Genomic DNA, 14,069 nt, shown 5'->3' on the forward strand with positions numbered 1-14,069 from the left:
GCACTCTGAAAACTCTTCTAGGCCTGTGGGTTTGTATTCCATTTATTTAGCCACTCCTGAGAGCAGTACATGGTCTTTGTAAATTGCCTGTGTTTGATCTCCCACTGCCCCTGATTCCAGGAAAAAAGTCCTAGGCACTGTTGCACATACTTGGAGAGGGTGACTCTTAGCCTAGCTCTGTGCTCTCCACCTTCCTATTTGAGTCTCTGTTCCTGTGGCGTGCTTCTAACTTCCTGCTTTGAAAAAAAGTTTCTAAAATTATGGTAAAATACTTAAAACATAAAAACTGAACATTTTTGTTGAAGTTTTTTAATTTTAAAAATTTTATGAGTAAAGTTGTTTTGCATTTGTGTCTGGTAGCTTCAGTCTAGAAGAGGATAACCCCTGGGACTGGAGTTAAAGACATTTGTGATCCACCGTGTGGGTGCTGGCAATGGAGCCCACCACAGTTCTCTGAAAGAGCAGCCAGTGTTCTTGGCTACTCAGTCATCTCTTCAGACCCAACCATTTTTAAATGTGAAGTTCAGCAACATTAGTGCATTCATCTCTTGTTCCCTTTCATCTTGAAAGTGCTTCCTGTTAGTACCCTCACCCTCAAAACACCATTCTACTTTCAGTCTCTAAATTTAACTACTTGAAGTATCTGGTATAAATGGGAGTATTTACCTTTTTTCTTTAACTTTTCTGCTTTGCTTTTTAAATACTATGTTATCTTCATTAATTTTACAAATGGCTGCTTTTGCTTAGCATTATATTTTATGACTTGTATCATGTGTTAAATTTCCTAAGTCTAAATATTATTATTTATTTATTATTATTTTGTATGTGTATATGCCACTTTTTGTTTATGTCATTTTAGGCCAAGGCACTTTTGGGGTTGTTTCCATCTTCCCTACTGTGAACGCTGCTGCTGTGAATATGGGTGTATAGATAAATCTGTTTGTTACCCTACTCAGAAGTGCACATAGAGATAATATGATTCTGCTATAATGCTTTGAATTCCTGCCACTTTTTCCCACAGCAGAAACATCGTTTTACATTCTCGCCTGTAGCGCACAAGGGGTTCTAGTATCTTCCCGGTTTCAACATTTATTTTCTTTCTTGTTAGATGAAAGCAAAAGGATCAGGGGTTCTTGACTATCTGGGCTACATAGACTCTGATTCATAAAACCAAGGGTTGAGAATGTTGCTAAGTGGCAGAGTGCTTGCCTGGGGTACACAAGGCTCTGGATTCAATCAGAATCTCCTCTGCACCCTCTCCCTTTGAATGTGAGAAGGCATCTCCTTGAGGGTTTTGTATGATTGGTAAATGTGAACTTGTCTTCATATGCTATTGGCCATCTCTACATCAAATCTGCACCTAGGTTTAATTAGATTGCTTTGTCATTAATGATAAATTAGTTTTAAATAGTCTATATTTTATTGAATATATGATTTCAGATATTCTTATTTTATAGGTTGTCTTTTCACTACTGTGTTTTTTGACAGTTTTATCATAAAACAGATTTATGTGTATGAGTATTTGGCTAAGTGTATGTATTTGTACAATGTGTGTACCTGGTCCCTGTAGAGACCAGAAGAGGTTGTTATCCCCTGGAACTGGGGTTACAGATGGTTCTAAGTTGCCATGTGGGTGCTGGGAACTGAACCTGGGTCCTGTGCAAGCTTTTTGCTTGTTTGTTTTTGTTTTTTGTTTTTTTCTGTGCAAGTGTTTTTAAATGTTAAGCCATTTCTTCTGCCCCAGTTTTTACTTTTTGTAGTTAGCATATAATGGTTTTATTATAGAATTTTTATAATGTATATATCATTTGTTCATGTCACCCCCCAGCTCCTCCTCCTTTGCTCTAGTTGATCTTCTGTTGTAGTTCTCCTTCTGCTTTCATAGTATTAAATCTGAATATTGTCCAGTTCTTCTACTTTGCTGTGCTTTTTGTATTGTATCCAAGAAATCATTGCCAATCTGTGGAACCCAGGGCAGCCTGCCCGCACATGGGGCCAGTTGTGCCTGCACAACTGCCATTGCAGGCAGCACAGGGTTCCAGGGAGGGTCAGCATTTAAAGGGAAGTACCTGACATTCCAACCATTAGATAAGATCACCAGATGTTCCTGAACCCAGGACTCACCTACTCCCCTTTTGCCAAGACCCCTAGACAAATGTCAGCTAGTGAAGATCCTGAACCCTGAAAATCCACTCACCCCAACTTCTACTATGAGATATATATGATATTATATGTGTCATATTTTTTATATGTGATATTACTTATATGTATGTGTGTATATATACATACACACACACATATATATCCCATCCCTCTCCGTTCTCAGCGGCTACGTTGAACATACAGAGAGTCCAAATTTAAGCTTGAATAAAGCCTTTTTCTTTTATATATGAGTGCAGACTCTGTAGTGGTTTTGGGGGGACCCCACGATCTGGATGTAACAATCAGCTGTCAAATGTTCACCTATTTTTCTTTCTAGAGTTTAAATTTTTTTGTTCTTGAAATCCATTTTTAAATCTATTTTGAATGAATTTTTACATATAGTAAAAATTCATTCTTTTGCACATGATATTCCAGTTTCAGTAACACTATTTCATTTAAAAGGTCCTTTCCCCATTGATTTCTTATGGGGAAGTCTTTTTAAATACAGATACCCCTGGGTTCCTCTATACTTTGAGCTGTTAAATAGGTCTTCAGTTGTAAGCAAATGCCTAAGTAGAAAAGTGATGGCTAAGGTAAGGAAAAAAGAAAGGTATTGAGTAGAGAGATGGGAGTGAGCCCAAACCAAGTTAAGTTTATTTTAGCCTTTCCTATAAATAGAGTGGCCACAGGTGACTTTCTTTGTATTTGTATCACATTATGAATTATGTCATATTACTGAAATGTGTACATTCATTAATTCATTATATATTTGATTTAGTCAGCAAATATCTCTTATGACCATTAAATAAAGGTAAGATAGCACTTCACATCTGAATATGACTGTAGTAATGAGACGTAATAAAAGTCACTCAAAGGCAATTGCATTTACTTTGGTTATTGGTTTGTTTGGGACATGATCTGGCTACATAGCAAGCTTCTGTTGGCTTGAACTCAAAATCCTCCTGCCTTAGCTTCCTGAGTGTTGTGACTGCAGGTATGATGACCACACTTGGCTTGCTTGCCTTTTTTCCCTTTCTCTCCCCACCCCACTGCTGTTACTGCTACTCGGTAACCTAAACTGGCTATCCTTCAGCCGCGGTCTTCCGAGTGTAGAAACTACAGATGTGTACTATCACACTTCAGTTCCATTAATTAATTGCTCACATATTTAGAGTTATGACTATGTAACCATATGTATTTGGGAGATTTTTTTTTTGCCAGGGTGTGATGAACTGTTATGGTGTTAGTATATTTTTTTTATAAATAGATAAAAAGAAATACCACTCTGCATGAAAATTATTATTCTTGATGAAGATAATTCTTTTGGTAAATACTGATATTAAGAATCAAATGTGGCCAGGCAGTGGTGATGCATGCCTTTACTTCCAGCACTTAGGAGGCAGAGGCAGGCGGATCTCTGTGAGTTTGAGGCCAACCAAGCCTGGTCTACAAGAGCTAGTTCCAGGACAGGCTCCAAAGCGAAACTGTGTCTCAAAAAAGAACAAAAAAACAAAGAAAAAGAATTAAATGTGACTAATGTCAGAACTTAGGCTGAGTTAGGAGGATAGCTGTGAGTTTCATGCCATCATGGGCTAAATGCACCCTGTGTAAGAGAAACAAGAAATAAAAATAAATAAAATTTAGCAATAACCATGGGAAGCAAATAAAATGAAGTTTTTTGTTGGGGTGTGAACAGGCTCTTGACACGCACATTGAAATATAGAATGAGCTGTTACTGGTGTGCCAGCTAGAAGAATGTAAGTTTACATAATCCTGTTCCATACAGATTAAGCAAGCAGGCTCTCGTGAGAACAGGGTAAATCAGGAAGCCTTCTTCTGTAAACATTTCAAATCCCAGCTACTAGGCATTTTGCTTCTGTTTGCCACACGTGGGTAAGTTGCTGCATGCTGACATGGCTATATTTGATAGTCACTAATTTGGCTGTTCTTTAAATTTTTTTACCTGCATATTTCCTTAAAGTTTTAGTTTGCAGAACCTTTCAGTGGTTGGCATTTATGGCTCCCTTTTGTAGGGTCTCATGGAAAAAAGAAGCAAGAACTGAGATTTTTAGTTGATTAGTTTAAATCTAGCCAGTCTATTCCAAAAGGCATTTATTTTTACTTTTTATCTTTGAGAAAACTCCTTATTCAGAGCCTAAATCCAAAATTTAAAAAAGAGGCCAGCTAAAGGTGGGTTTAAAGTGTGAACCTCCCTTGCTTGCCCTTTTTACCTCCATCTTTCTTTACTATGGTTACATCTCTACTTTATGTCCATATATGGCCCCATAAGGGAATTTGAGTTCTAGTCAGTCTCACATTCCTCTTTTGTAGGTGAAGAATGTCAGAATTAGTGCTTTTTGCTCACCCTGTATCATAACTAGGCAGCAGTCCCTGACCGGACTTTAGCATAGCTGTCATTACTAAGTCCTTTCCATTGTGTTGTAGAGGTTGGCTGCTCATTTTATGTATTATTAGCACTATGTAGTTTTCAAAGGTTTCTAAGTATATTCTAATTTGATTTTCACTCTGAACTGGAAGGGTGTAGAGTACTGTAATAACTCTTAAAAGTTTTATTGAGCACATACCCCAAATGCTGGGAATAAGGGTATTTTATATTCATGAGTTTATACCTTATTCATTTTTTAATTTAATTTTTTGATGCCCTTATTGATAGCTTTTCTGTGTTAGTGTCGCAGGATACAGAGATAAAATAGTCTACAACTATTTTAGTTTGTATATTAAGTTTTAGGAACTTTTGCACTTTACCCAAGATCATCACACACTGTGGAATTAGCTTGGAAACCCCAATCTGCAAGAGTTTCACCTGAAAACAAGGTGGTTTTCATTTACAAGTCTAACTTGATAATTGATGACTTGTCAGTGTAGGGCATTCTTCTTTATGGATAGGCATAGCAAAGAGAACATGCCGTAACTCAGAATGTTGCTTGGAACAGAGGGTAAAAACAACCTTTTTTTTTTTTTTGAGGACTATTATATTAGGTTATTACTATCCTGATCTATTGTTCTCCTCTCTTTAGAGAGTCTTATTTGCTTAAAAAAGCCAGTTTTTTTGAGTGGAGAAGCTTTCTATAGATAAACATGCAGAGACATTGATAAACAACTTATTTGATCTTTACAGATTAGCAGAAATTTATGCTTTTATATCATGACACATTATAACTTATAAGAATATATTTCCTTAGCATCTTCCTTGTTTAAGAACATCTTACCAATCCTGTAAGTGATTTGTAGTTAATTCCCATCTACTATGTGGTTCTAGTTGGTCTCAAATGTGGTCCAATTGCCAGTTTTGTCTGTACCCATCTTAGGAGAAATTTTTTTTTTGATTTTTTTTTTTTTGATTTTTCGAGACAGGGTTTCTCCATAGTTCTTTTTTGGTTCCTGTCCTGGAACTAGCTCTTGTAGACCAGGCTGGCCTCGAACTCACAGAGATCCGCCTGCCTCTGCCTCTCGAGTGCTGGGATTAAAGGCGTGCGCCACCACTGCCCGGCAGGAGAGGAGATTTTTATGGTAATACTATTTGTTAAACTATTATTACAGAATTTGTGAGTTTTCAGAATTTTTTGTTAAAGATTCATGTTTTTATTTCAGTTAACATGTATTTGTATGTGTGTGGCATGTGCAAATGTGAACACAGGTGCTGGTGGCATGCAGAAAGAGTCAGATCTCTTGAAGTTGGAGTTAGAGGTGGTTGTGAGCTGCCAGACGTGGTGACCTTGAGCTCCTGATCCTCCTCTTTTCACCTCCCAGTTCCTGAAATTATAAGTGTGTACCACCACACCTGGCTTGAAATTTAAAGATATATTTATTATTTGGTTTACTTTCATTTAGCAGGGAAGTAGTGCATTAGTTACTTTTCTGTTGTGATAAAACACCATGACCAAGACAATTTACAAAAGACTTTATTTGGGCTTAGAATTCCAGAAGGATAATTATTATGTCCATCGTGATTGGAAGAATGGCAGCTGGAGCAGCATGCTGAGAACTCACATCTTGAACCACAAAGCATGAGGCAGAGAAAGCAAACTGTAAATTTGACTTTTTCTCAATTGTTTTCCTACAGTCTTTAACCTCACAAAACTTACCTCTAGAGAAATACTTCCTCCAGCAAGGCCACACCTGTTTAGCCCTCCCAAATAGCAACACCAGCTGGGGACTAAGTGTTCAAATATCTAGCATATGGGCTATACTCTTTCAGGTGATTGCAAGTAGGCACATTTAATTATTGTGACTATACATGTTAGCATATAGTAGCCAGAATTCCCAAGTTATTTGCTTATAAAAACACATGTATTGATTCAGAATTTGACACCAGGAATTTTGTATTACTTTTTTTGACTCTTAAGTGGTGAAATCTTTAGGACTGGCAAAGTCAGCTACTTACGGGGAGTTAACATTTAAGAGAAAGATGGCATTTCTGGGCTTGGTAATGAATACATCATTGAACACCCATGCACCAACCTAGAGCTTAAACTTTAAAAGCAAAATTCTTCTGTCTGCAGAATTAGTGATTTATTCTCAGGGCACTTTGCATATGCTCCTGAAACATTTAAATTGTTTATCTCACTACTCGAACTCAGCTGACAATTTCTGGATATCTTTTAGTCATTTTTTATGTGTACAATATGTTATTAATAAAAATGTCCGCAAAAGAAACCAAATCATAGGATGTTTCAAGAACTAGGAGTATTTGAAACAAAGTATTTGCTAATCTGTGTGGCTAAAATATGTTTTAGGTGTCAGTGATTCTTATAAATCACACAAAAACTAATTTGACTTTGATAGTGTACATATGGCTTCACATAATAATTTTTGTAATTAAAGAAAAGATCATAAGTATTAATTTATGAAAAATAAAATACAGTGATAACCCAACTTGGTTTTTGGTTTGGTTTTTCTGATTTTTTGAGACAGAGTATAACAGCCTTGGCTGTCTTGAAAGTAGCTCTGTAGAGCAGGTTGGCCTCAAACTCACAGAAATACACCTGCCTCTGCCTCCCACTGCCTGACTATAGCCCAACTTGTAACTAGAAGAATTTGACTTAATAAGGATTCATTTAGTGCCTCTTTTGACTTAAGAATGGCTTAACTGTCCTGAAGCTCGGGACAAGACATCATTTGATAATCTTGGTGGTTTATGGTACGGGTGACTAAGTGCTGCCTTGAGAATACCAGATTGGGGGCTTGCAGAGATGGCTTAGTGGTTGAGAGTATTGTCTGCTCTTCTAGGGAACCAGGGTTCAATTCCCAGTACCCACATGTGAGCTTGCACCTGTCTGTAACTGTTCAGGGCTGGTGACACCCTCCCACAGTTATATATGCAAGCAAAACACCAGTGGACATAAAATGAATTATTTTAATTTGTTTTCAGGATAATCATTCCCCTATGATGTTTTCTTTTAATGAACTTCTTGGGGGCATTTTGTAGGACAGATTTGTTAAGCTGTGTATGCATTCTTGAATGTCTAGTATGACACAACTTAAGTGCCATTATAGGACAGATGAAAGAGGAAATACTTTAGTAGCTTGTTGAACTAATTAGTGGTAACAAGTAAGTGGAGTTGTGTTAGTTGTATTGAGTGTGCCTAGATCTTTCCCCCAACTACCCTTCACACACAGTGGAAAAGTGTTTAAACGTGTAAGGGGGATGTTTTATGGGCAAATTTCACTTAGCAATCTGAAAATGATTTTGAAAAAGCTTACTTGGCATTCGTTATACTTTTGTCTTGCACTAATTAGACATTCAAATTTTTAAATTTCCTATTTTCCTTGATAAAATACCAATGAAGAGTACATTACGGAATAAAATTAACTTTTTTTTTCTCCCCAATACAGAAGCTCCACCATGAGGCGAGGTGGATGGAGGAAGCGAGCTGAAAATGATGGCTGGGAAAAATGGGTGTGTTTAAAAATATTTAAATGTCTAGATAATTTTTGTTCCTTTTAGTTTATTATATGGCTTACAGTATAACTTGTGACTTTATACCAACTCTTGTTTTCTATAGTGTATTGAAAACCTTAACACTGTTGATAAACTCTAACATTTAAACTTCATTTTACTGTCAAGAATTTTGACCTTAGGAAGTAAATATTCTTGCACACAGCAATTTATTACAGTTTATCTCATTAATGCTAATAATACTGAGAAACAGGAAAAATATATAAGTATCCAGTAAGTAGGGTGTTGTCAATTAATCATCTGTATATAGTAAAACACTGTAGTTATTTCTTAGCTTTGTATGTTTTAACCTGGGATGATAGCCTTGATTGAATTAGAGGGTAATAAAGGAATATTGCATATGATTCTAATTTAGTGTTATGAGACATAGAAAGAAGGCTTGAGATTAGCCTTCCAAAATATTAGTAAATGGGGTTACAATAGTTTTAATTTTCTTTTTATATTTATTTTCTGAAAAACAATTATAGTGAGCATGTACAATTTTAATAAACAGTAAAAACAAGTCATTTGCAGTTTGGACAAACTGTACCACTATAAACTGTCACCTATAGCTTTACTTTAAAGACATAATCAGAACAGTCAAGCAAATTATTTTAAGGTTAAAAAAATGAGACTGTGTTCATAAACATGTCATGGTGCATTTTTTTTTTTAAGTTAGAAGTTTGTGGGAGGGAGGTGTAACTGTTGTTGACTGGTGTGCCTTTTCTTGAATTGTAGGGTGGGTACATGGCTGCCAAAGTCCAGAAGCTGGAGGAACAGTTCCGGTCAGATGCTGCTAAGCAGAAGAAGGATGGGACACCATCTGCAATATTTAGTGGAGTTGCCATCTATGTCAATGGATACACAGGTTGAGTTATTTTTACTTTTTTGGTACCCAGTTTTATCATGAACCTTTAAGGATTGAGATTTTTTTTTTAACTTCTATTCAATTATTTATCATATGTATGTTTATTTTTCTTCTGTTCTAGTAAAATACCATGACCAAAGCTACTTATGGAAGAAAGTTTATTTTTGCTTGTTTCCAGAGGGTTGAGGCACAATAGCAGAAGCAAGAAGCTGAGAGATCACATTTTCAACCTCACACATGAAGCAAAGAGCTTGAACTAGAATTAGGACTAGTCTGCATACTCTGAGAGCCTGCCCTCAGCAAGGTGTACTCTGTAACCTAACCACAAGTGTTCAGGTATTTGAGCCTATGGGAGATTTTCTCATGCAAACCACTGTATTCCATTCCTGTCCATCAAAGATTAGTGGTCACTATAGTAATGCAAAGTTCATTTAATCCAACTTTGAAAGCTTCTATAGTGTTCCACAGACTCAGTAATACCCCATGAATTCTAAAAGCAGATCACTTTCAACATACAGTGGCACAGAATATTCCTACAAAGAGGAATGGGAGCATAGTAAAGAAATGCTGCACCAAACAAGACTGACACAGTAGGATAAACACCAAACCTCTGCCTTGGCAGTTCCCATCCTGTGGGTCAAGACCCTTTTACAGGGTCACCTATGACCATCAGAAAGCAGATATTTACACTACGTTTCATAACAGTATCAAAATTAGTTACAAAGTAGCAACGAAATTAACTTTATGATTGGGCGTCACCACAACCTGAGGAACTGTATTAAAGGGTCACAGCATTAGGAAGGTTGAAAACAACTACTCTAGCTTCATATTTGATATCAAAAGACTTAGATGAATCCACCCTCCAGCTTTTTCTTCTGTAAAATATCTCTCTCATAGCCTGGTTCCACTCCTTGTATGTAACTCTCCCTGGTAGATATCTCACAGCTTTGGGACCTCCAACACCTTAGACTGACTGCAACCTAGGCTTCATATTTATATAGTTTGATGAAATGGCCTCTAGGGGCTTTCATGCAGGGTCTCAAGATCAGTGTTGGCCCTGAAGTCCTTTAGGGTGTGTGTATGTGATTTCCCAGAGAAAGAATCTGATGTTCTTATTTGTCTGTAAAAGGGTATACACGTAACAGAACATTTTAGTTGGCAAAGAAGGTAAGGAAAAGGCCATAATTCTCAGTTTAGAAATGATATTCACTTACCCTTTCGTTGTTGTTGCTGTCTCTTCTACCAGCTGTATTTGCTCTTACTGAATCTAATGTCTGGAATGGATGAGTAGTTTCTTGTTTGTAATTTGGAGAAGATGACTTGAAATTCTAGTTACTTTTTATACAGTTTTAGCTGTGAACTTCCCATTTCAAGACTTAGCTATGCACCCACTTTTGGACATGTAGTATATCTGTCTCATCAAGTTTTGTTTTTTTTTTTTCCCCAAATTAATTATTTTATTTTCCTTTCTTTTGACATGAAGTAACCTCCTCCTATGGTTTCATTTATCCAACCTAGGTATTTGATCAGTTAGCACTTGTCCTTTGTCATTGGTTATTCTCCCCCAAATTTTCTTAATTCTCTGAGTCTTTTTATGGTCATTTTTTGTGTATGTTTTTCCTCTTGCAGTGAATAGTTCTTAATATTTATGTCAGTATTATTTTTTTAACCTGCTGATCAGCTGCATGATACCTGTTTATAGTTGAAGGTCTCTGTTTATACATCACTTTTGTTTGATTGTCTGTCTGAGGAGAGCCTGCTTGTTCGTCCCGGCTGCCCAGCTAGCTTAGACTTGAAATAATCACACAGAAACTGCCAAATCACTGCTTGGCCCATTAGCTCTAGCTTCTTATTGGCTAACTCTCACATCTTAATTTAACCCATCTCCATTAATCTGTGCATCACCATGAGGTCGTGGCCTACCAGCAGAGTTTCAGCATGTCTATTTCTACTGTTGACTCCATGGTGTCTATCTGACTCTGCCCTTCTTCCTCCCAGCATTCAGCTTAGTTTTTCCCACCTAACTAAGTTCTGTTCTTCCCTGCCATAGGCTCAAAGCAGTTCTTTATTCATTAACGGTAATCACAGCATACAGAGGGAAATCCCACATCAATTGTCTGATTGTCTTCATACTGATTTAGATGATTTCACATTGTTCCTCTGGGGTTATGGCTCTTAATGTATCTGAATATTAGCACTCATTAAACCTTAGCATAGTTCACTGTTATATAAAAGTAACAGCTAAATTTTCCTAACTATTGTATTGTACTGTTGCCAAAGTGGTGACTGAACCTAACCATTTCAGGAGAAGTTTGCTGAGTTAAAATTAAGTATTAATTAGTTGACATGCTTGCTTGGCTTAGTGAGGGCAGAGCATGCTGGTTGTAATTGTAAGTTTTATTGATAAAGTGTTAACCCAGAGTTTATATTCCAGTTGTTCAAATCCTTACTGTCCTTGGTTTTTATTAATTTGATATGTTTTTCAAGATGTGTTCTGGTATATCATGGCCAGAAGACAATCTCAGCTATTCCATAAGAGCTTTTTAAGGAATTGTCTTACTCTCTAATTTGCTAGCTAAATAACAAGGCTGGTTGGCCAAAGAGCCCAAGCTGTCTCCCTAGTGCTTGAGTTATAAATGCATGCCACCTGGACTGGCTGCCTTTTTTTTCCCTATGGGTTCCGGAAATGGAACTTACGTAGATCCTTTTCATTGCAAGTACATTATTAAACTGAACTGTCGTTGTAGCTCTCATTGTGGTTTTAATTTGCATTCTCTTTGTGGTTATTGTGTTAGACTTTCATGGATAAGACTTAATTCCAGAAAGGAACAGTTTTAAGGAGGAAAGATGTTTGTTGGTTCATGGACTTAGAAGTTTGGGGAGAAACATGACAGTAGGATGGCTTGGGAGAGAAAAGCTGTTCCCTGTGGAGTTCAGGAAACAAAGAAGAAATAGGAAGGACATGATGCCTTTCCCCAGTGACTATACTACGTCCCAGAATACTCTCTTATCTCATAAAGTTTCCAGTCTCCATAAGTAGTCCTACCAACTAGCTACCGAGTTCCTAGTGCACGGCTCTTCGGGGAGTACATTTCATATTCAGACTATGTAGTTTACCAGTATTGGTCAGTCTTTTATTAGTTCACTATTTTTTTTTTTTTTATCTTTCCTAAACCATCTTCATGTCAATTTTGGAGTAGCAGCATTTCCTTTTTTTTTTTTTTTTGTTATTGTTGCTGTATTTTGAAACAGGGTTTCTCCAAAGCTCTGATTGTCCTGTAACTTACTCTGCAGATCGGGCTGGCCTTGAACTCATAGAGTTCTGCCTGCTCAGCTTCCTGAGTGGTGGGATTAAAGTTGTGCATCATCATGCCCAGCACATTTTTTCATTTTTTTAAAAGAGCTTCCCCCTCCATGGTGTTTTTGATTTTTGAAAACATATTCTAGGTCTTACTGTTGTGCTTGTGGTTTGCTAATTTCTCAGGGTTTTTTGTTTTTCATCTTGACATTGTTTTGCTGGGTCAATATAATTTTAATAGTAAATTTGAATTTAGCCACTTTTTTTAACTTTTCTTAGAAAAACTTCTAAGCCAGACGGTGGTGGCGCACGCCTTTAATTCCCGTACTCGGGAGGCAGAGGCAGGAGGATCTCTTGTGAGTTCAAGACTAGCCTGGTCTACAATAGCTAGTTTTCTAGGACAGGCAAAGCAGCACAGAGAAAACCTGTCTCGAAAAACCAAAAAAAAAAAAAAATTGCTTTTTTCTAAATTTATGTTTACTTGTTGTTTGGAGGTTGCTTGTAGAGGTCAGAGGACAATTTTTAGAAATCAGTTGTTCTTCAGTTTATCGCATGCACCTCTGTAGTCAGATTCAGATTGTCAGGCTTGATGCCAAACAGAATTTAATGTGTACAAAATACCTTGCTAGGGCTAGGATAATAACCATTGTTAGACCTGTAGATGAGTTGGTAGAATTGACGTCTTCTCTGTGTTTTCTAGCCAGTGAATCTTCTCCCCCAATTCACTTTATTTTAGTTGATTGAAAAAAATAACTTTAGACTCTCTTTGAATACTAGGAAATATGTTTGGAAAGATGGTTGGGTTTTGCAACAGATGATCTGTGAGTTAGGTGTGAACAAAGGGAAAATGCCATAGGAAGCCTTTGAGTGATGATTAAAGGTGTGGTAGTCTTACTTGGATTCTTGCTATTAAATTTTATAATCTTTGTCATTATTTTGATAAATCTGACTCAGCTTTTATGAAATCTGTCTTTGTATTTGTAAAGTTTTGTTTTTGTTCTTAGCCTCTGAAAATTTCCTTCACTCCCTTTTCTTTTAATTGGTTTTGGGAGTTTCCATAAAGACCTAGGTTAAATCAGTTTTCCTTTCTCTAAGCCACTCTTTGGTATTTAAGTATACGTTCTTACTGCTAGAAATACTTTGTTTGAAACCTGAGTTTCATATCTTTTCCTTCAGGAAAGCCCATTTTGTGAATTGGTAGACTAGAGAGCACCCTGGAACCTTTGGGTTTCTGTTCCTTTCACTTTCTCTCTTGATGTGCTCATCCCTTCAAAGTGTTATTCCTTAAGGAGTCCTTCTCTGACTGCCTTCCGGCTGCTGAGCCCTATTCCAGCTTTACCTGTGTTTATTACACGTATTGTACCAGACTTAAGCTTGTTCATCTGACTTCATGTAGAGCTCAGGCTTGAGTTGGCTTCTTCGAATTTCTTGGGCTTATACAACAGAGTCATGATAAAAACAACTTAAAGAGATAGGGAAAAGGTATTTTAACTCACAGTATCAGAGACTTCAGTTTGGAGGGTCAAGGCAGGAGAGCTGCCCCCAGGGTAGAGAAGACAGAGAGTGGTGGTGCTAAAAACATGAAATCTCAGTATAAAAACTGTTAAATGTTCTAAAATGTTTTAAACATTTGCCTTATTAGTATTTGATTCTTGTTTGAGGCACTTGCTTGCTCTTCTGGATGTCTCTTAAGAGTAGATGTTTTTGTTTTGGTGTCTCTTGCAGGCAGGAGAAAATAATGTACAAGGCAGCATAGCTTTATCAATCATTCTGTTATTTTATCTCCCAGCATAGCCAAGGAG

At 37.0% G+C, this 14,069-nt stretch overlaps 1 protein-coding gene across 6 annotated transcripts in view; it reads left to right on the plus strand.

Annotated features, from left to right (window-relative positions):
• The window catches only part of Rev1 (REV1 DNA directed polymerase), a 71,060-nt gene that overhangs the window by 15,095 nt on the left and 41,896 nt on the right, over positions 1 to 14,069 (plus strand). For all 6 annotated transcript variants that reach the window (XM_041655530.1, XM_041655528.1, XM_041655527.1 and 3 more), the window contains 2 exons: positions 7,999 to 8,062; positions 8,840 to 8,969. In XM_041655530.1, coding sequence (XP_041511464.1) covers positions 8,009 to 8,062; positions 8,840 to 8,969 — 184 coding nt within the window. In that variant the 5' untranslated portion in view covers positions 7,999 to 8,008. The remainder of the gene's footprint in view (positions 1 to 7,998; positions 8,063 to 8,839; positions 8,970 to 14,069) is intronic.

This window comes from Microtus oregoni, unplaced genomic scaffold (genome assembly GCF_018167655.1).
Source record: "Microtus oregoni isolate MIOR12 unplaced genomic scaffold, Mior012 000007F_ref0000211, whole genome shotgun sequence".
Classification (NCBI taxonomy): Eukaryota; Metazoa; Chordata; class Mammalia; order Rodentia; family Cricetidae; genus Microtus; species Microtus oregoni.